Source organism: Mixophyes fleayi, chromosome 2, assembly GCF_038048845.1.
Source record: "Mixophyes fleayi isolate aMixFle1 chromosome 2, aMixFle1.hap1, whole genome shotgun sequence".
NCBI lineage: Eukaryota > Metazoa > Chordata > Amphibia > Anura > Limnodynastidae > Mixophyes > Mixophyes fleayi.
Genome location: NC_134403.1, coordinates 244044278 through 244067280, shown reverse-complemented (window position 1 = coordinate 244067280; position 23003 = coordinate 244044278). Strand labels below are relative to the sequence as shown.

General features: G+C 41.8%; 1 protein-coding gene across 1 annotated transcript in view; it reads left to right on the top strand.

The window, feature by feature from the left end:
• Positions 1-14852: 14852 nt before the first annotated feature.
• TADA2A (transcriptional adaptor 2A) overlaps positions 14853-23003 on the top strand; it is a 46421-nt gene continuing 38270 nt past the window's right edge. Inside the window, exons 1-4 of the mRNA XM_075195720.1 lie at positions 14853-14954; positions 19143-19249; positions 20606-20665; positions 22360-22451. Of these exons, the coding sequence (XP_075051821.1) occupies positions 14930-14954; positions 19143-19249; positions 20606-20665; positions 22360-22451 (284 nt within the window). The 5' untranslated portion in view covers positions 14853-14929. The remainder of the gene's footprint in view (positions 14955-19142; positions 19250-20605; positions 20666-22359; positions 22452-23003) is intronic.

Below are 23003 nucleotides of genomic sequence, written 5' to 3'. Positions count from 1 at the left end.
TCAGAGACTAATATCCGAAATTGAATGACGTACTGGGCTACAGTACGAGAACCCTGACGTAGACGGAGGATGCTGGATGCAGCGGAAATAACACGACCAGGTTCATCAAATACACTTCGAAACGTGGAAATAAATTTGGCACTATCTTGTAATAATGGATCATTTCTTTCCCACAGAGGGGAAGCCCATGCGAGAGCTTGTCCTGGAAAACAAGGAAATGAGATAGGCCACTCTGGAACGATGCGTAGAGAAATTGTGAGGTTGAAGCTCAAAATGAACTGAGCATTGATTTAGAAAACCCCTGCATGTTTTGGGGTCTCCATCATATTTTGAAGGAGTAGGCAGGTGTAGCGTGGAAGCAGTAGACACCTGGGATGGCACTGGGAAAACGGAGGAAGGCACAGGAGCATCAACAGTAGCTGTGATATTTTGCGCAGACGTTCTTTGGGAGGCTAACGCCTGGCAACATTGCAGCAATTGTTGTTGGCGAACATCCTGTTGTTCAATACGGATAACCAGATACTGCAGCATCTCTTTAGCTGTAGGTTCCGCTCCTGGGTCTGTCATGGCCTGATCTTACTGTCACGGGCACTAGGAGTCTTTGCCCAGGATATCACCAGATCATGTTCTTACCAGAGTAATATAGCTGGTACTATTTTCCTCTGGTAGCAGGGTGACAACGGAACAGGAGAATCAGCAGATGGTGAGAGAATGCTCAAGGAAAGTCTATGACTAGCCGCAGCTGGTAATGACTAGAGGTATGAACACGAGGAACCAGATGGACAAGTAAACGTGAGGAGAGTCAGTGGTCTGCGTACAGCAAGTTGTACCACTGCTATAGTGAGGAGGAATGTCCAGGAGTAGAGAGGAGGTAGTGAAAGTCAGTGGTCTGCGTATAGCAAGTTGTACCACTGAGACTCCAAGATCAGGCAACTAGGTAATGATCACAGGTGGTTTAAATAGGGAGGGTTGCCTGATCATCCAATCAATTAAAAGCAACAGGTACTGAAGGTTTCATAAGGGCTGCACATGCGCAGACCCTCAGGATGGCGGACGGCCACGGTTCCTGAACACAGGAGAAATGGCACTCACAGTCCGGTGAGTGACAGGGACATGCATATGAGATTGCATTGTCATGGTTGGCTTACAGGAAATTGATCCCTAGGCTCTGCTAAACACGGCTAAGCCCACCCACGGGCGCGGTGTCTAACAGACAGGTGGTTTTCACCAGGAACCCACGCAAGGAGGTATGGTATTGGTTGCACCAAGTCTGCAGGTCACGGTCCCGTGAGTGAGTGCACAGCAGAACGATGTGTGGGAGCCAGGTGAAGTGGATGGAAATGATGAGTCCACAGATGAGTGGTATAAATACAGGCACAACAATAATATAGGCTGATGGCCAGCAGCCAATGAGTCACTAGGAGAATAGGTACTCTGTAGTACTGAAGCAGCAATAGTTCAACACAGCCAGAGGCTGAAGGCTGACTGGAGTGGTGGAGGTAACTTGTAGTAACAGCTGATGAGTCCCAGATGAAATAGCAGCTTTGAGCGGTAGCGATGAAAGAACTGAAGCTGTCACAATAGAGTACACTGGAGATGATAATAGAGGTACTGGAGCAGCGATAGTTCAACACGGCTAGAGACTGAGAGCAGGCTGGAGTAGCGGAGGTAACCAGTGGTAACAGCTGATGAGTCACAGATGTAGTAGCAGCTCTGAGTGGTAGCGATGAGAGAACCAGAGCTGTCACAATGAAGTACACTGGAGATGGTAAGTGAGGTACTGGAGCAGCGAAGGTTCAACACGGCCAGAGACTGAGAGTAGGCTGGAGTAGCAGAGGTAACTCGTGATAGCAGCTGAGGAGTCACAGGTGTGATAGCGGCTCTGAGTGGTAGCGATGAGAGAACTGGAGCAGTCACAATGAAGTACACTGGAGATGGTAAGAGAGGTACTGGAACAGCGATGGGTTAGCACAGACCACGGACTGAGAGCAGACTGGAGCACAGGCAAACCACAAGGAGAACAGGAACCAGAACCACAGGCTGCAGGAAGTGAGCTTGCAGAACAGGCATCAGACAGGTGAATCCAGGAGGTTTAAATAGTGCTCCAGAAGTGCTTAGCTAATGAAAAAGAGGGAGGAGGTCCTGAAGTGCAATAGGCTTGCACCTACACAGATCTGAATATAGCTGAATGAATGAACTGGAGAATGTCTGATGCTGGGACATGGCAGTTTCCAGATGAATGGACTGCAGGTAACGAGACAGGTACTATCTGTGGGAACGGAGCGTTACACGCATTATATTGCACTGCTTGTGTCATGTTATATTTGGTGCCTTCCGAGTGAGGAAACTAATTGCCTCTGCTAGGTCTTCTCCTTTGCTGGGTATGCTAGCACAGTATGGTGTGATATTCTGCTCTTCGGTATGCTGTCAAGTGAGACGATCCAAATCCGACCAGTTTGGTAGAGGGTGCTGGTTTACAATGTTTCCAAAGGATGGTTTCATTGTTTGCCTATGCAACAATGAAGGATTTTGTTTTCCTGCGGCTTGAATCCGCGGCCCCATGGCTGGGGCATGGGACAGTTAACTACTCACCAGATATCAGTTTTGGTGGTATGCAAGTATATTTTGGTTGTGCTAGGCTTTGGCAGTTTTCATTTCGGGACCCATTCCTTCCAAATCAGGGCTGCCACATCTGCAGAGGTTGGTGGTTCGGCTAAGCCTGCTATGTCAGGAGCTTGGAGGTGGAAATCTAATTTGTATAAGTGTTATGTACAGCCTTCTCTTCTTCCTTGTCTTTTCTCCCCGCTTACTCTCTCTGCTGTGGTGAAACAGGGTTTCGGCTCCTTGTTGCCTTTGTAGGCAGGGCGCAAAAGGATTTCTCCATTTAAAAGTGGGCCTGATTGGCACTTAGCACCACAAGGTTTTATGGTTTTACTTTCACTTGTGTTTCTGCTCCCCTTTTTGTTTCCCTCTTTAGCTTTTGTGAGCAAGTGCGCCTCTGGTAGGATGTGCTGCTGTGGGTGTGGAGTATGTGTGTTCTCAACAAGTCTCATTGCTTCCTTTCTTGCTATTTTTCCTTTTCATTTTCAGTTCCAATGCCTAGGAAAGTTGACTGGTGTTGCTTATGTATGCTAATGTTTTGTGCTTTCCTGCCTTTACAGACCACTGGACCCCTGTGGCGTATTCGGGTGCTAGGACACTGTTTATTGGGCTGTGTTGCATACGGCAGCAAGGGATACATCTTAATTTCTGGGGTCGGTAGTTTTTAACTGGATAGGAAAAAGGCAGGAATAAAGGTTATACTGTGGTAGCCTAGTTCATTCACTATCTAAGTGGGATGCGGATTGAGCACCCGCTCATTAGCTTTCGGAACCCCTTCTATAGGCAGGATGATGTTCATATGAGCATTGAGGGCATGGTTTTTGTTTATAGGGGATATTTACAGGCGTATAGCATTGGTAGGGTAGGTTGGTGGCGGGCCTCGGGTCCTAGGGATCCGGGCGTGGCCGGAAAACGCAGTGCAGTCAACAGCCAGCGGTTAGGGCGCACATTACAGTAATGGGCATCCTTAACCCGCCTCTCTTCAATGGAGTCTGCTATAGTCTCGGTCCAAGTTGTGCCCATGCGGGTCGGTTTGTGGTTGCATTCCGTTAGCCCAGAAGGGTTGCAGGTTCTGTAGTGCCCGGGGCGAATGACCCATATAAGGTGGATATGTGCGCCCAGGGTGTGTGGGCTGTCCCCCCATATGGGGGTGTCCCATGGTTAATGCTGGGGCATCCTGGTTTGCCTGGTGGATGTCGAACTGACTGCTCTTTTTCTCCACCACCACACCTTCAAAATAAACTCTGTTAATTTTGCCCACACTAAGGTGTTTTGTCATTTATTCAAGAATGGTTCAAATAAGGGTAAGAGGTTAAAGGAAGGAAAAATATCAGCCATTAAGCATTTTAAACCGTTTGTTCTGAGGTTATCTAAAGACATTCTTTGTTGCTTGAATATATCTTCTAATAATTTTATTTGCATCCAAACTTCTATTTAATAATAATGCTCCCAAAGCTGCAATTCATCATCATCATCATCATTTATTTATATAGCGCCAGCAAATTCGGTAGCGATTTACAATTGGGAACAAACATTAATAAGACAATACTGGGTAATACATACAGACAGAGAGGTAAGAGAACCCTGCTCGAAAGCTTACAATCTATAGGACAATGGGAGTTAGAAACACAAGGGCATGTGCTACATCATATTGCACAATGGACCAGCCAGACTGCAAAGGTAAAAGTACTGAGTGGGCTATGTGTGTTGCAATGTTGGTCAGAAGGTTGTTGTCTTGCGTTAGCAGTGTAGAGGATGGTAATAGGGTAATCTAGGGAAATTAAGATGATGGTTGAGGAATATCATAACCTTGTCTGAAGAGGTGGGTTTTCAGTAAACGCTTGAGGGTTTGAAGACTAGAGAAAAGTCTTACTGTGCGTGGGAGGGAATTCCACAAAGTGGGTGCAGCCCGAATAAAATCCTGTAACCGAGAATGGGAGGATGTGATGAGAGTGGAGGAGAGACGTAGATCTTGTTCAGAACGGAGGTGTCGAGTAGGGAGATATTTCGAGACAAGTGAGGAAATGTATGTCGGTGCAATTTTGTTGATGGCCTTGTATGTTAGTAGAAGAATTTTATATTGGATTCGTTGAAATACAGGCCACTCTGTCAGTCTCTACATTGGCTAATGTAGAGACTGACAGAGTGGCTCAGCAGAGGAATAACGGTTTGTAGGGAAAATCAATCTAGCTGCCGCGTGCAAAATAGATTGTAGGGGTTCAAGTCTGACTTTGGGAAGACCAGTAAGGAGGGAATTGCAAAAGTCGATGCGGGAGATGATGAGTGCATGAATTAATGTTTTTGCGGTGTCTTGTGTCAGATAAGTGCATATTCTGGAAATGTTCTTTAGGTGTATGTAACATGATTTAGATATAGAGTTGATGTGGGGAATAAACGACAGTTGTGAATCAAGGATTACACCTAGGCAACGAGCTTGCGGGGTGGGATTTATGGTCATGTTATCAACAGAAATAGAAATGTCAGGCAGGAAGCTTCTGTTTTTGGGTGGGAATATTATTAATTCAATTGAAAGATTGAGTTTGAGTTGGCGAGAAGACATCCAAGATGAAATGGCAGAAAGGCAGTCAGTAACGCGAGACAACACAGATGGCAAAAGATCAGGAGAGGATAGATAAATTTGTGTATCATCCGCATAGAGATGATACTGAAATCCAAAGGAGCTTATTATTTTTCCAAGAGAAGTGGTGTAGATAGAGAATAGCAGAGGACCTAGGACTGAGCCTTGTGGAACTCCAACTGATAAAGGAAGCAGAGCAGAGGTGGATCCACAGAAATTAACACTGAAAGAGCGATTAGATAGGTAGGATGAGAACCAGGATAGGACAGTGCCTTCAAGACCTAGGGATTGTAGCGTTTGTATGAGGAGAGAGTGGTCAACAGTGTCAAATGCAGCAGAGAGATCCAGGAGAATTAGAAGAGAGTATTGATTATTATTTTTTGCTGTGATCAAATCATTGACAACTTTGATCAGCGCAGTATCTGTGGAGTGTTGAGAGCAAAGCCTGACTGAAGAGGATCCAATAGGTTGTTTGCTGTAAGAAAGTGTGTGAGGCGGGTGTAGGCAATTCTCTCGAGAAGCTTGGAGGGGCATGGGAGCTGGGAGATGGGGCGGTAATTTATGAGAGAGTTAGGGTCAGAATGCTGTTTTTTAAAATGGGAGTAATCACTGCATGCTTGAATAGTGATGGAAAAATACCAGTAGAAAGAGATAGATTACAGATTTTAGTTAGAGGGGGAATGAGCACAGGAGACAGGGACATACCAATTTGTGAGGGAATGGGATCAAGAGGACAGGAGGTAGAGTAGGAAGATGAGAAGAGAGTAGAAACTTCCTCTTCATTTGTGGCATCAAATGAAGAGAGAGTGTCAGAGGGTGCTACAAAGGAATTGAGCAGATTGCTTGTCAAGGGAGATACCATTTCAAGCCTGATCTTATCAATTTTGTCTTTGAAATAGGAAGCAAGATCCTGTGTACTGATGTTAGTTGGAGGATTTGGGGCAGGAGGATTCAGAAGAGAGTTAAATGTGTTAAAGAGGCATTTGGGGTTAGAAGCCTGAGCATAGATGAGAGATTGGTAGTATGCTTGTTTAGCAGTGTCCAGAGCATTTCTGTAGGAGTGGTAGATATCAGTATATGTGATGAAATCATAAGAGGCACAAGATTTACGCCAGTGATGTTCTGCTTTACGAGAAAGTTTTTGTAGAGTTCGTGTTACTGTAGTGTGCCACGGTTGGCAACGAATTCTACGCGAAGTATGTAGTGTCGCTGGAGCCACTTGATCCAGGGCAGTTGCTAGGGTGTAATGAAAATGAGGTATTGCTCGATCAGGGGAGGAGAATGTAGAATTTGGGGAGAGAAGGTGTTGGAGAGAGGTGGAAAACTGTTGAAAATCAATAGCGTTGATATTCCTGCGGGTACGAGGAGGCTTGGAAGAGTTTGACACTAGGGAGGTTAAAGAACTGGGGATGAGCGAGTATCTAATAAGGTGATGATCCGAGAGGGGGAAAGGAGTGTTAAGGAAATCAGAAACTAAGCATAGTCTAGAGAAAACAACATCAAGACAGTGGCCATCCTGATGAGTAGCTGATTCAATCCACTGGGAGAGGTCAAGTGTGGAGGTTAGAGAGAGTAGTTTGAAAGCAGCATTGGAATGTGGATTAGAAATAGGGATGTTGAAATAACCCATGATGATGGTGGGGATATCAGTAGATAAGAAGTGAGGGAGCCACGCAGAGAAGTGTTCAAGAAATTGTTGGTGTGGACCAGAGGGGCGATAGATGACAGCAACACGCATATAGAATGGGTTAAAAATCCTATTAGCATGTACTTCAAAATATGTGAATGTGAGTGATGGGACACTTGGTAGAACTGTGAATGTGCACTGTGGGGAGAGACGTAGTCCAACTCCCCCTCCTTGTCTGCCTCCTGGTCTGGGGATGTGGGTGAAATGGAGACCACCATGTGAAAGGGCTGCAGGTGAGGCAGTGTCTGAATGCGTGATCCATGTTTCTGTTATTGCTAGAAGGTTGAGGTTGTTTGAGGAAGAGATCATGTACGGAGGTAAGTTTGTTACAAACAGAGCGTGCACTCCAAAGGGCACATTTAAAGGACTTTGGAAGAGAGGGGAGACAGGTTATGTGTTTTAGGTTTGCCAGAATTCTGTAGTGTTTAGATATATGTGTGTGGGAGAAGTGAGGGGGACCTGGATTAGGTGATATATCACCAGCTAATAGAAGCAGGGAGGAAGAAAGGTAGGAAAGATGATCGTAAGATGTGTGTCCTTTTAGTTTCTGACGGCAGTATGAGGCTGTTAAAGTTATTGAATTTAAATAGCAAAAGAGTTCATGAGTGTTCACTAGAGGTGAGTGAAGTAATGAAGGGGCAATGTGGACAGAGGTGTGTGTTGCAGGATGGATGAGGGATGATATAGTCCTAAAGATAATGCCATGAAAAGAGAGAAAGAAAAATATTTTGGCAAGCATTGGGACTATTAGTCAAATAGCAAAAAAGAGGAATTAAAGGAACTGCCTAATTGCAATGTCCAGCGTAATAAGATAAGTAGTGCAGAGCTAGGATGCAGCAAATGTAGTGTATTCCTGGATGTCTGGATAGTATAAAGTAATGATGTGGGGGAGTGGGTGGAAGTGTTGAATGGAGAGTAATAAAGAGCAGGTAATTGAATAGCTGAGATTTTGCAGAGTCATGAGAGAGGAGAGTGGTTGAAAGACAGTATAATTTCTTCCTACTTGTGATGGGAGACAAGGCTTAAATAGAATTGAAGTACAGTGGTGAGATAGGGGACTGAAATAACTGTAGCATGGGTAGGGAGTGGCTGAGCAAGTAGTACAGCAGGCTGATTAAACATAGTGGATTTTGCAATGTAAACAAACTAACAGATAAAACAAACTTTCATGAGATGAGAAGAAAATAAGATCAGAGTGCAAAACAGTCCTCATGCTGCATGGAGCTTGTAGCCAGGGTGAGTTGAAGACATCAGAGGTAGAATATGGAGTTTCAAGTGCGTACTGACTGTTGTCCTTGTGTAGCTGTGTTAATAAGCAGAATGTTCTTTTCTTGTTTCCTCCGGTATAACTCCGAATTATGCTGTTTAAATTTTTTGTTTCACACTTGTATCTATACACACTTAGAGCTATACACACTAACTAAGCAGCCATCACTGGCTTTGCAGCCATTCTACTATGAATATATCTGGTTAACAGACACATGTGATCAGAGTTCTTCAATCAAGGCCTCAATAAATCACCACCCCCCCCCCAACAAACCTTAGCAGTAAAAGGTTTAAACAAACAAATAGTGAAAGGACAACTTGCAATAAGGCTGTAGTAATTACCATTAGAAATAAAATTGCATTTTCTTAATTCAGATCAGACTGTTGCAATAAGGCAATAAGGCTTTGTACTTAATTTGTACTTTTAAGGTAGCAACCCTGTATCCAAGCCATAGCAGAGCTGATGAATAGGGTGGGTCTCAGGTCAGAACACATGAAAGGACATTTTCTGTTGTACAGAGTAGGATTGTGGCTCAGAGTTCTGAGCCTGGAGCAAATGGAAGATTAGAGGGAATGTTCCAGAGAGCAGGTTTGAAAAGTAAAAGCCGGACTCCGATGTGTGACATTTACTGTCCTCATCTTTCTGATATTGGATGACAAGGTGGCTATATATCGCCACCATTGGGCAAAAGGCATAAAACACTTCATCAATGTTTGCTGGCACTTGTTTGTTACAATCTGCCTCTGTCTGCAGTACATCATCTCCCCTGTGGATTCTGCTTTGCCTATGTCAGATACTGCCTGCAATGAGTTAAGCTCTCGTTAGTTCTGGATCCTGAGTCTCATTTGTAAAAGACTTCCTTTTACAATAGACTGGTGCCTGTTCAATTGTCTCTGCTGCTGGTCTCTCTGAGTAACTGCTGTGATCTGTTCCTGATTTTTCTCCTAGTATCTGACTCCTGTTTGTCTCATCGGAACACACTTTTTCTTGTGACCCTGACTTTGGCTTCGTTTGACTTCGCTCCTACTTATCCCCTAGTGTTTTGGATCTCGTTGCTTCGGACTCTGGCTTGCCTGACCTACCTCCAGTGTGATTCTTCCCTGGATCATCCAGTGACTCCTGCTACCACAGCTAAACATAGTTATTCCAGTATCATGTACCTGCAGCTATCCTTTTGTGCTTGGTATTCAGTGTCTCCTGCTTCCTCAGCTCAACCTGGTATCCTGTTCCTGCTGCTCCTATGGACTTGTGCTAGCTGATTTACCATTAACTGCATCTAGTTTACACCTGTGTGACTTGTGTTCAAAATAAAGACACCCTATTTCATTCACAACTACTTTATGCGGTATTCAAACTTGGAACCCTAACACTGTTGTGGTAAAAACCTTGACTAGTTACTGCAGAATACTAAATATTTTAATTTTAATGTTTTTAATGTAATGTACTGTTTTTGTTTAGTTTTTTTATAAGTTGAGCAACATATATGTTTTGAAATAAACCGCTTCAAAAGAATAATATAACAGCAGTATCTATTGTGCTACTCTCTTACTTATTATACAATATCAATTATCGAAGAATGTGGGGAACAATCTGAAATGTTTTTTAAAACATCTCAGAAGTACAAGAAAGTAGAAATATCTGGGAGAGAAGGAGGACGGAATTAAATACATGCTTGTGTTATAAGGAACTTTTGTACGTACATTTCCTAAGAGGGGATAGGAAAAGTCTTTGATGCACATGTGTGCTTTTCACAGCTAATACATTTCTTTCCTTGTTGGGTGTGTTTGTGTGATCTTTTTCTCTAAGGAAAACGTATACTTGTTTTAATTTTTATACACAAAGGTTTTTTTTTGACATTTGTAGGAACTTATACTCCTGACATCTATTATATCAACTCATTGCCCAAAAATATATTCTCCCTCAACGGAAAAGACACTAACTTGATTTTTTGATTGCGTATCTGCCATCCAATGCCACAACCACAATGCTCTTAAAACTGGTACTACAGTAGTCCTAATTCTGGCAAATATGGTTGACTCTGCCATTCAAAGATGCAAACATAAGGCTCTTATGACAGTTAAAACAGAAGCCATAATTCCGGCAGCAAATCTGAAGGCATCTACAGAGGCTTCACATATGAGTTTCCCAATTGTAAAGTGTTACAGAATCTGCTGGCGTTATATAAATAAATTTTGATGCATGTTGCCGTTTGCATGGCCTGAACGATCTTCAGCAAATGACTCCTTTTAACTCCATCCTAGATACACTTTCGTAGATTATTCCCCCAGACACTTAAAGCGCTGGATGTCACTGCAGTGGCTAACATTGCCTCAGACATAGTATGCAGTCTCCTTGCACTTACATTTTCTTTATTTATTCCATTCCATCCTTGAAAGAATTTGCACACTCCCTCCAAGGTTAGGGTGACTTTTTTTATGAGTTTGGGAACTGGTGTATCAACCGTAGAAGATTCATCGCCTACTTTAGTTTGCTCTGCTGTAAAAGAGAATGTATGACTCCGTTTATAGTGTTAAAAATGCACCTGTCTGGGTGTTTCCATTCCTCTGAAATAATCTATTTAGCTCTTCTGTTAAGGGAACACAATTTTTTTTCATGGATTCCTGAAAACAGCATATCTTGCACCGAATGTCTTTCTATATTATCCTATAAACAGATTTCAACAATTGAAGCACCATGTCAGCATTAACGTTACATTTTTCCTAAGCAATCCACATCAAAACCTTCTGACAAATCCGATTGAACAAACTGTAGTTATGATTTACACTTTGTGCTTTAAATTTTCCTCTTGCAATAATGTGACTTTCATTCACTTAGCACCTCTGAACAAGTTAAAACTTTCATGCCCCTATCTATGTCAACCGCATTTTATGCACGTTTATTTTCAATCCTCAGCGCAAAGATAAGAACTGAAATATCATGCATATTTATTAAAAATCTTCAGTCACGAAAAACTGCTGTTCCTGCGAAGTAGAAAACTTATCTTTTTTACTCCCTCTTTTCTTCCAATGACGAGTGCGATCCATCGCCTCCTTTAAACTCCATGGGCCTGATTCATTAAGGAAAGTAAAGCAAAAAAAATTATTAACTTTTCACTTGGGCAAAACCATGTTGTATTGGAGGGGGAGGTAAATTTAAAATGTGGGGACAAATTTATAGTTGGGGTAAGGCATGTCCTAAATCAACTTTAAATGTCAGTGTAAAAATAAAGTGCATTTATGTACTACTAAATAATAAACTAATTTGCACCCCTTGTATTGTAACATGGTTTTGTCCATGAGAAAACGTACTAAATTTTTCGCCTTACTTTCCTTAATGAATCAGGCCTCATGTGCGCACGACCGACCAGAAAACCTCTAGCAGGCCCACAAACATCCCTGGACAGTACTTACAGAAAGACAAGCATCATGTGACCGTGAGGGATCATATGTGCTGTAAAACTCTGGGGGTAAATGTATGAAAGGATCGGTTTCTGTAAGTCGCCTGAAATCAGCGACTTTGCAAGGGGCGATGGCTTCAAGCTGGCGTACATTAACATGAACAAGTTCCAAATTTGTTAAATTGCGGTATATAGCAGTCTCCATAGACATTTAGACATTTATGGAGACTGCTCTGGATTTCAAAGAAAAATGCAATGTTCTTGAAATCGGGATTGCGTGCTAGCATTTTGCCCCCTGATTTCATGCCCAATACCTTGTTGGGTCAGGCTAAATACTATTGCAGTTTGTATAAGGGACACTCTTTAGTGTTAATCTGATGTGAAATCGGTGATCCAACTTGATTTAATCCTTTAAAAATAAGCTTTTCTGAATCAGAAGCTGGAGCGTGAATAAGAAGTGAATAAGAAGCTAACTATAGCCTCGTCTAATCTGGTACATTTCTGTTTCAAAACTCTCTTACAAAAGGTTTTCAGGCCTGGGTTCTGGACTGCATATTGGTGGCAGCAAGTGCTTCACTTAGATGCAGGGTAAACATTTATTTGGGTTCTGTAACCAACTTCGAACTAAAGAAGCCCTGCTTCGGTTTAGATGCATTCCTATCAGCATTTGCCAAATGAGCTGCTGAATGCTGATGTTGCAGCATCTAAGAGCTTTTCTCTACAGGCACCTATGAAGGAACCAAAAAAAAATAAAAAATCACCACCAGAGAATATTATATTCTGAGGTTTGTCATTCAAGAGTCTAGAAAGCCTACTTTAAGTTATATGCTGATTGACATTTACAACAAGCAGAGCAAGGAAAAAATATGTAAAATGCTAGCATACATGCAACATGAACCTTACCTGTTTCTGACATGATTGACAATATATAACTTTTAAATCTGTTGAAAGTTTTTGTCAGTTCCAATCCACTATTGCAGTCAGTGCCGGATTAACCCGAGGTCTAACTGGGCTATAGCCTAGGGGCCTCGGGCATCCAGGGGGCCCTTCAAAGTCCTCAGCAGCATTATTGATCGGTCCGGGGGCGCCGCCAGCCCGATCAATGCTGCTGAGCACTGTCACTGTAGTCCTCCGTCCCCGGCGCTCAGTAATCTGCTTACTGAGGAGATCTCGCGAGTGAACTCTCGCGAGATCTCCTCAGTAAGGAGCTTACAGCGCGCCGGGGACGGAGGACTACAGTGACAGGTAAGCACTGGGGGGGGGGCCCTCACGGGATACGGGGGGGGGGGCGGCGGGTGGCTCACATTGGGGGCCTCACGGGGGAATGGAGGCGCCCTTAGCCCAGGGGCCTCCATTCCCTTAATCCGGCCCTGATTGCAGTAGAGCACTTTTTGAGGAATTACATTTAGGCATTAGCCCTTCTATACACAGCTACTGGAACATTCTTTAACACACAGAAAGTAAATAACAAGTACAGGCACAGTACAGTATGAGTCTGACCACACACATATGTGACAGGGCCACCTTGGTGGACAGTAGGTTCAATACACCAAAATTAGAAATCAAATCACACAAAGCAATGCTGGAACTGCCTGCCTTCTTTTTCCACAGTAAATTTATATAGTTTCAACTTAAGTAACAGAATTAGGTCTTTTTAGGTTCTAACAGTCAAAATAGGTCATTTTAGGTACGAACACCCAGATTAGGTAAATTTAGTTCCGTAGAAATTGAGTATGTTATTTCCTGGTACATAAAACATAAAAGAAAACTGCAATTTTTAGTGTAATGGGAAAAATTAGAATGGGTTAGAACCTAAGAATCCTGAGCTTAGTCATGTCTCTGAATGCCCTACCTTAAAGAAAACAGGGCTCCATTTATACAATGGTTACTGGAGAGTGCAGTCTAAAGCAAGGCATCTCTCCTGCAAGGAGGCCGGTCCAACCACCTCTCCAAGGCTCGTACTTGCAAAGGATAAGCCATCAGGAACTTCTGGCACAGATTAATTTTCCTCTTTCAAGCCCCAAACCAAAATCCCAACAGCCACTCTCAGCATGACTCTACATACAGACAGGAAAAGAAGACACACTAAGGAGAGAGAAGGGGCCTTATATACCTTCTAGGTGTGTCTACTTTTCCTGTCCTGAGAAGGAGGGATTAACCCATTGGTGCATGCTGCCCATACCTGCCTACTGACCCAGAATTCCCGGGAGGCTCCCGAATTGAATAGAGGGGATGGGGCTTAATCGTGTCATTAAGCTCCGCCCCCTCCATTCAATGCCGTGAATTTTGGCTTTTCAGGCCATGAAATGTCACCACGCCCTCCTCCTGCCCCATGTCCCATGACTTCTCCCCTGGATCTCCCGGGGCACAAATCTTAGCAGTAGGCATGTATGATGCTGCTATGGTGGAGGAATAAGAGGAGCCTCTGTTTGTTTCATGCCTGGCACCCTGCTCTCACCACACTACATATTTATCAAATTTGTAATTTCATGATCCAATCACAATGTTTCAATTTTATGGTAAACTATTCACTTTGAGGATAGAAATGAATGGCCATCAAGAGAGAGCAGGGGCCCGCCGGGCTGGTCCCTTAATGGGCTACCTTGGGCTGGGTTACTGGGCCACCTGCATTTGTTTTCCTTTAAAATGTTCCTAATAGGCTGCTGAGTGGAGTCTTGACCCCCGGCTAATATTTGACAGCCCTCCCCTGAGAGAGCGCAAAAAGGACATTATCTTTAAATTTATTAGGCTCTTCTGCAGCACATCTTACCTGACTGCTTGCCAGGGACTGTTATATTCAATGGAAGTAAGGGGAATGTGAAAGGTCAGACTAGTACTATTTTTTTTAAACCACCCCGATACAGACCGCCTGGGTTCTCCGGCACATAAATTATATCTTTTTATCCAACATAAAAATGCAAAAAATTATCAATAACACCTGGAAATTATCAAGATATGACCCTGATACAGAGTTTTCAAGTGTTTTACTGGCTGTCAAAACTCCATATTTGTGGTGTTCGTATGTAAACACAAAACAAGTTATACATTGCTAAATTAACTTTTGTGGCACCTAATATTAAGACCACAGGCTCAAGAAAATATAATAATTCCCTTGCTGACTCTGTATTAGGCAACATTTTCATGTACTCTTGTTTATAAAGTCAACAGATATAACATTATATATATATATATATATAGTAAATGTTACTTGTGTTTCAGTTAGAAACAGAGCAGGTTAGCTCTAGACTGCATGCAGCTTCACTGAATAGATGATCACGCTTTCTGTTATCTATTAGTCTTGCCTGACTTTCCCATGGTTACTGTGGGATCTCTCGCCAAGAGATTGGCTGTACGGTGCTGGAGGCGGTGGCAGTAACCGGGGACTGAGCTGTGTGCAATATGGATCGGCTGGCCCCTTATAGAGGTTAGTGTTAATTGGGGAACGGGATTGACAAACGTTTATCAGACAAGCAGCTCCGTGATCTGCACTCTGAGCGGAAGGGATGGAAAGTGGCTTGTGTTATAATTGGGACTGCAATATGAATTCAGTATTTCCCTGTTTCATTGTGTTGCACATGGTAGGATTGTTTTGTTTTTACATTAGCACACATGGTAAATATTGTGTAAATGCGAATAGTCGAAAAACACTTAAGGAAAGGCTATCTGAAGCCCCGATCACCAACATCGCCCTGTACTAATAGATGGTGTGAGCTGCCATTATGTGTGCCTATGATAAGTGCAACAGACATAGCACCACCTGCTGTGCAGCCCACCCTTGCCTTCCATAGTAAGCATTTGACGGTATGTGTACAATAGGAATGATAATTTTGTAGCATAGCTCACTGGTAACTGAAACAACATCATCCACCACTTACTTTGCTGACTTGGTTTAAGGCTTAAAATTTTAAAATTGCCTTTTAAACGTATTATTACACATACATTTAAACTTATTATTACACATACCTATCCCTGGAGACCTCTATAGTACCAGTGACTACTGGGAGTTATTCTTACCCATTAGGTGGACATGAGGACTAATGCTGCCATGACCTGGGCTGACTCTTTTTAACCTCAAAGCCCAAAGATATGCAGTTCTCAGTGCATTTCATCTCATGCGCTCAGTCCAGCCTACTAGGAGGGATCAGAAGATCCCTTTCAAGCGATGTTTTATCCTAATTATTAAATCTGCTGCGTATAGGCTTTTCTTAAATACCTAAATTGGTCTAAATGATATGGCAACAGCTGTCTTAGCCTTGTTTTAGGCTTGACAACTAGACCCCATTCCGTGTCCAAAATGAAGAACATTAAGGTGCCTTTTTAACAAGTTCCGTCATATTTTGGGGGACCATCGTTATTTTAAGTATCCTATCTATTGTTAAATATCTCTGATATCTACTGCGGTCCCACTGTTATTGTACACTATAGCAGGGGACTGCTATTTTTCGTGATTTAACAAGTCATGGAAATCAAAGATTTTGGAACTTGTGGGATCTTCGCATCCCTCACCACATATTGGGGCATATTTAACAATCACCATTATTTTGACACGGTCATTTTCATTTCTTATCGCAATGATAAGAAATGAAAGATCGTGACCATTTGTTATAAACGGCTGTCCCAGCGAACACCTATCTCTTCTATGGTCACCATCGCAAAGTGGCCACTTTTGCAATAGTCATTGAAGGGAGAGCAGGTAAGATGCAGTGAGTGATCCGAAATTCCCTCTACAGTACTGCTGTCCCCTCAGGCTTCAGTGGCTAACCCAGCGGTTCCCAAAGTGTGCGCCGCGACTCCCTGGGGTGCTGCGGCTCTGTCATAGGGGTGCCGCGATCGCCCTAGCAAGAAAAAGAAGAGAAAAAAACCAAACAACTTGCCAATCATCCAGCGCCGGATCCTCCTCCTCACTGACTGCCAGGCGTGACGTCATCACGTCCGTCAACCTCAGTGAGGAGCAGCAGCAGAGAGGACGTCAGGAAAGAAGGTAAGTAAAGGAGAGTGAAGGGGGACAGAGAGAGACACGCTGAAGGGGAGGGGGACAGAGAGAGACGTTGAAGGGGAGGGGGACAGAGAGAGACACGCTGAAGGGGAGGGGGACAGAGAGAGACACGCTGAAGGTGGGGGGGGACAGAGAGAGACACGCTGAAGGTGGGGGGGGGACAGAGAGAGACACGCTGAAGGTGGGGGGGGGACAGAGAGAGACACGCTGAAGGTGGGGGGGGGACAGAGAGAGACACGCTGAAGGAGGGGGGAGACACGCTGAAGGGGGGGGCAGAAAGAGACGCTGAAGGGGTGGACAGAGAGAGACGCTGAAGGAGGGGGACAGAGAGAGATGGCGAAGAAGGGGACAGAGAGAGACTGCGAAGAAGGGGACAGAGTAATATGGTGAAGGGGCGCAGTGATATAATGAAGGGACACGATGTGATGGTGAAGGGGCCTAAATACATTTTACGTCATTTTGACCCAACTACTTAAAAAACGGGACTACCCGGTAATTATTTTGGCTTAGGGGTGCCTTGGAATGATTATGGTGACCCTAAGGGTGCTTCGAACTGAGAAAGTTTGGGAACCACTGGGCTAACCCCATCTTCAGCTCCTCCCCCGCTTAATTGGCACTTTGTGGATCTAAAAGGGCCTTTTGCAGACTTGAGTGATGAATCACTCTGAAATGTTATCTCACAATTTGTTTTACAGAAATTATAAATGTAAGGACGACACTCCCACACACGTATATCTTGTCAATCTTTTTCTTATATAAATTAAATATATAAGGGAAATAAACTATAGGGCAATAAGAAAATTAATTACATGGGTCGAGGTAGGGTGGGAAATGAAAAATGAGATAAAGATTTTTTGAGTTAAGGACATTTGGAAGGTATGCTCCCAATTGTGCTGCTCTGCAATGCCCGTGGGAGAAAGGTGCAGGATGGAGGAGGACTAGTTCTTGTTATGTTCCGGCCATGTCCCTTGTACATTCAAACATTTGGAAATCCTCTCTAGACATTCTGCGTCTGCCTCTGGATGAAGTACACACTTAGATGGAGCGCCAATATAACATCAACACTATTTTATTAAACAATAAATTTACATAAACCACCACATTAAAATATTGGCAATACTGAACAAAATGACACACTTTTATAGGTTTATAAGTGTACATACAACAATAGCAGAGGTTTTCCTGGTGACTTAAGTATTAACAAAGTGCTTCTCACTGTAAGTATATATGTTCCACTGTTCTACTGCCGGTCAGGCAGCGATTTATCACAAATGTCACCCCACTTTCAGCGGATCACATAGCAGTGTAAACCCGTACACAAATAGCGACTGCACTTGCTTCGGACTCTGCATGGTCGTAGTTCTCTCACAGCAGTGCAGGCCAGCAGGAACTGTAATCACCAGCCAGTCCTATCTCCAAGAAGTCCCTCTTGTTCTCTGGTGTGGGCTCTTAAACATCTTTAGGTTTCAACGCTATGGCCCTGCTTGTGTGGGCCTGTGGAATCCCTGGATCTAGATAGTATTGATGTATTTTATCTGTTGGGCACTGTCCAGAGGAATTGGTCTGCCTGTCACTGTCTTTTTACCCCTCTGTGGCCAGCATCTTTGAGTCTAGTATCAGACTTTTAGACAATGGTGTGCCAACACTAGAAACAATAGGATGTACTTGTGGATAGGGAGTGGTAAGTTATTACAAAAACAGGTTTAACTGGAATTGTTATTAGTGCTTTAAACCACTGATAAGCACTAATAACCTGAACAGTCTCTCAGTGATTGGTCACAGGGCAACATATTTAGGGCATACTTGCCTGCTTTTTGGAGATACCAGAGGAGAGGTCCAAGTGTGGAGACATGGCCTTGATGATGAGATTCAATGTGAATAGCATCATCCTGGAAGGACTGTTCCTTCCATGATGGCCTACTCTGACGTTAAATCTAGGAGTCTCCTAGACATTTCGGGAGAGTCGGAAAGTGTAATTTAGGGACAACATGGAGTTATACATTATATCTTATATTGAGTGCATCTGTATACATGTTAAAACAACCACAGCCATAATTACCCACATGGGTATTAAGTACCCTGGCTCTTGTATCTCTGGAAAACAATGACAGAGGGTCCTGGCTAGCTTTACTTTATTTAAAGTGCTCAGTACCAGTCTTTGGCCACAAAACTTTTAACAGCTCCCATAAAAAAATAAAGCTTATCACGTAATTGATGTCAACGGTATGCAGTTCTTTATTCAAGCTCTATGAAGAATTAAAACGGCTGATCCCAGCCAGGTGTTGCAGAAAGTTTAATCCTGATGTACACTAATTGTTCCCACTTATCATTTTCAAAGATCTGAATGATTTTTTCCATTTTCTATTCCACTTTGCTAGTCTGTGATACAAACAAACACTAAAGATTTGCTATGATTTACAATATAGTTAGCTGAATAGCTACACACAATTAATGGTGTTTTGCTGCTACAATTTACTCTTATAAATACCATTCAACAATTTTATTTTTGTTTCGCTGTGCCCATTATATCTTCAGTAATGTTTATGCAAGCATTAGTTTTAATTTATGATTTCAATCTGATTTTGCTTTTTCTTTATTTTTTTAATTCTACACCAGGTGATGCCTTTGATAAACCTCCTTGCCGAGGCTGTTCTTCTTATCTTATGGAGCCATATATTAAATGTGCTGATTGTGGGCCTCCCGAATTTCTACTTTGCTTGCAGGTATATTCAATAATTAATACTGATAGAAAATATAAACCCGCTAACCTATTTTTTTTTTCCTTTAAATGCATTTTACAGTACGTATTTAGTTGTGTGTGATATCTCTAAACTCTTTGTTTATGTTTTTCTGTGCCAGTGTTTGATGCTCTGTACCACATGGTATAATTTTTAGTTCATAGAGTACCTTATTTTAATTGCTTTACTCTGTCTACAAATTAAATATATCATTGTTAAAATATAAGGAATCGTATTTGGATACTCATTACAAAATAATATTACAGCTGATAGTTTTTTGGGTTTTCTTTTTATTTTTTTAGTTTATAGTGCTTGGAGTTGTCACACTAAAATGTGTTTACTGTATACTGTAAAAAAGTTATTGAGTCAGTGCGATCAGCACCTTCATCTAGTAGCAATGATTTCACCAAAATATTGCTTCTTCAGCTTTTCGTCGACTATGCAACAAGCATACTTGTAAAACAACATATCCAGTGTCCCACTGCTCAATATTTGAAAATTAAATTGGAGTTTCTTGAGATCTCTAGTCATTTTGTGAAATGACAAATGTACTTCCTACATAAATAACAAAATAGGTTTGCACGGAAAGTATCATATGGGCCCATCCTAAATGATTTGGCATCCCAAGTTCCTGGTTGTGACCCATAGGTTATAAAGTTTTACTCTATACAATAATTATAATCATTATTAGTCTTTATTTATATGTCGATACAAAGTTTCCGCTGCGCCGTACATAATATAGAAATCCAGTGTTTATTTTATTGCAGCTACAGTTAAGATGCTTCCCAACTTAGTTCTTTATTATTCAAATGGATATATCTTATTGCAAATGAAGAATGGGTTTATCATACATCACTTCTGCTATTGGGTAGATACAAATAACCTGTAATAACTGAGGTTACATGCAGATTTAAGTGATGCCATGAGCCGGACCTGGCTATCAGCTGTAGTGCATGGTCAGTTTTCATGGAAATTAAATGAAATATCAAATCAGTTGAATCATACTTAAAGTATCTTGTTAGTGTAAGTAAATGCTTAATTATTAGGAGCACATCGAGCAGTTATTTTATTCCATTGTTATTAGATACAACAGTACTGCTGTGTAAGTAAGATTGTATCCAATGCACAGGCCTAATTTTATATACAAGGGGAGAACATTAATTTAATTTATCTAAAAATATATATTTGTCAGATGCACTTAAAATACCTTATTGTGTTATCTTGGCCAAGCTATCTTCAGGAATGATAGTTCTGTAATCCTGCCCTGGTTAATAAGATCTTGTTTTTATTATATTTATTTTATTAATAATCTTGTAAACAGTCTGTGTTTTCTTTTATTAGTGCTTCTCGAGAGGATTTGAGTATAAGAAACACCAGAGTGATCACAATTATGAGATCATGGTAATTACCTAATTAATTTTGGCACTTTTTAATAGGAAAATAATTTAATATTTAATATTTTTTTAAGACCTAGCACAGTTTATTCATTTATAAAAACCAAAGCCAAAGGAACATGCACACAAAAATTGCTTCCATTCAGGCCTTGGTTTGTACTTTAGCCAGCTTACTGCATTCAGTCTCATTTTTTAGCATGTTCATAACACTTTGTTACACAGCTCTCCTTGATCCATGTTTTAGCAAAATGTACCCCGGCAGCTGATAATGGGTTTGCAATGCAGCTTTTATAATGCTGTTAGTCTTCTGTGAACATTGGATATAGTCACCCGTGTGACGTGGAGGAGGTTGGTGATTTCAGCTGTTCTAGTTTTTAGTCACATCCCTGATAAATACGGCAGTGGTTTCTTTCTTTTGGAATTTGTTCCCAATTATTGGTATTTCAATGCCTGGTTTATTGCAGAGGTTCTGATTGACTTTATTTTTTTCTTTCACACTTTCCAGTCTACTAGAATGGCATGGTAATATAGTGAGGTATTTGTGAGCATAATTAGCTCTCTGAGATTTTATGTTATTATTTCTGAAATTTAGTGAGACATATTTTGCTGGATGCAGATAAAAGGGGAAGCAGGGCTACATATGTAATGAAACAATATATATCGTTGTGCTGTCCCTCATGTCCTATAGTATTTGTTTATCTTCTCTTTAAATTAACCCTTTCTCACTATTATACTGACCCCACTGCATTTCACTCTACCTCACTTCACCTTAACGACATGCTCATGTCTCTTATCTTCTCTCCTACCTTCCTTATCTGTACACCTGATCGCTTCATGTATGGCTGTCAATCAGGGATGTGCAAGATGACCGGTAATAAGGTCTGTGTGTTGGCCTGAGCAAGGATACTTCACTTCTCTCTTGTCTGCCTCACTCTTGCTGACCTCCTTTTTGCCTTGAACCTTGCCATTTAGGCAGATTACAAAATCTAATGAGAGCCAAACACTGCCATACCATTTTCTTACAAACATTACACCCACTCTGCATGTGAATAAATGCTTTTGTGATTGCTTTGTGTAAAGACTACAGGACCAGGAACCAGGGGGCTGATTCTTTCAGCTTATATGGGGGGGCGTAGGCTGGGGCCAGTGATGGCAGCATAAACTTTAGTTCGCAGTCACCATCTGCATGCCATGTTGTCACTATGATAGTTAATCCCTTGGATCTGTGCCGGTTGTTTGGCAATGGAGTTTGTGCAAAGTTGCCTGTGAAATGAAGGTGCCAATAAGGTCTGTGAAATGTGGTTGGCAATTACATGTAACATGTGAATGTACAAACTTGGACAGAGAAAGGGATAAACATTTTATTTTACTTACATACTTTATTACATACATAGAGATACACACAGTCTTGACACACCTTTATATGAAAAGAAACACACAAAAATATACACCTGCACCTTCAAACCATACAAACTTAAACTGACACACTTCTTCAAATTAGTTTTTCTTTTTAGTTTTAATACTGTAATGCATACTCTGAGATTGCAAATCTGGATCTGTGATATAGATGGGTGCTGACATGGAGTTTTTTGTGCTTTAATAGATGAACAGCATTTTCATTTATTATTTACTTTTTGACTTTTTTATGTCTAAGCATAGCCAACATCAACTTGTTAATACTTTTATTTGCATTTTTTTCAGACATCAGATTTTCCAGTTCTTGATTCCAGTTGGACAGCTCAGGAGGAAATGGCTCTTCTAGAGGCTGTAATGGATTGCGGATTTGGAAACTGGTAAATATTTTGAGCCTGATTAATTTTCAAGCGTAAGTCCTGTTGCATACCTTATCTTGTGTGAAATTGATCTGCACATGCTCAGAAACTTACTTCACGCCAGTGCATGCAATTCATCTGTGAGCACAAATGACACTGTCGACAGCCTACGGGGAGGCAGAGGCCGTATGCACGTAGGCAATGTACAGCAAGGCGTGCCGAGGTCAAATGCACGCGCATTTGTCCGATGCAAGCAATGGGTATCTGAGGTACATGTAACGCTTGCACCAGCTACATGGGAAGGTGCAAGTGCCAATTGATGGTGGTGATAGACGGGTATGCATGCCAGAACATGTGTTTGCAAGTAAGAGAAACTGTAAAAATGTAGTACAGTACATATTAAGAACGTCCTGATATTTGTATTTAATGGAAAATAAATAAATGTAAATGTATTTTTATTAATGATTATAGTATTAAGAGTTGTTAATGTATTTAATATTTATATTGCACATATGCATTGTATGTATCCAGCAGTGTGTTCTGTCTGTACTTCTACCCAGATTCAATGGAAAT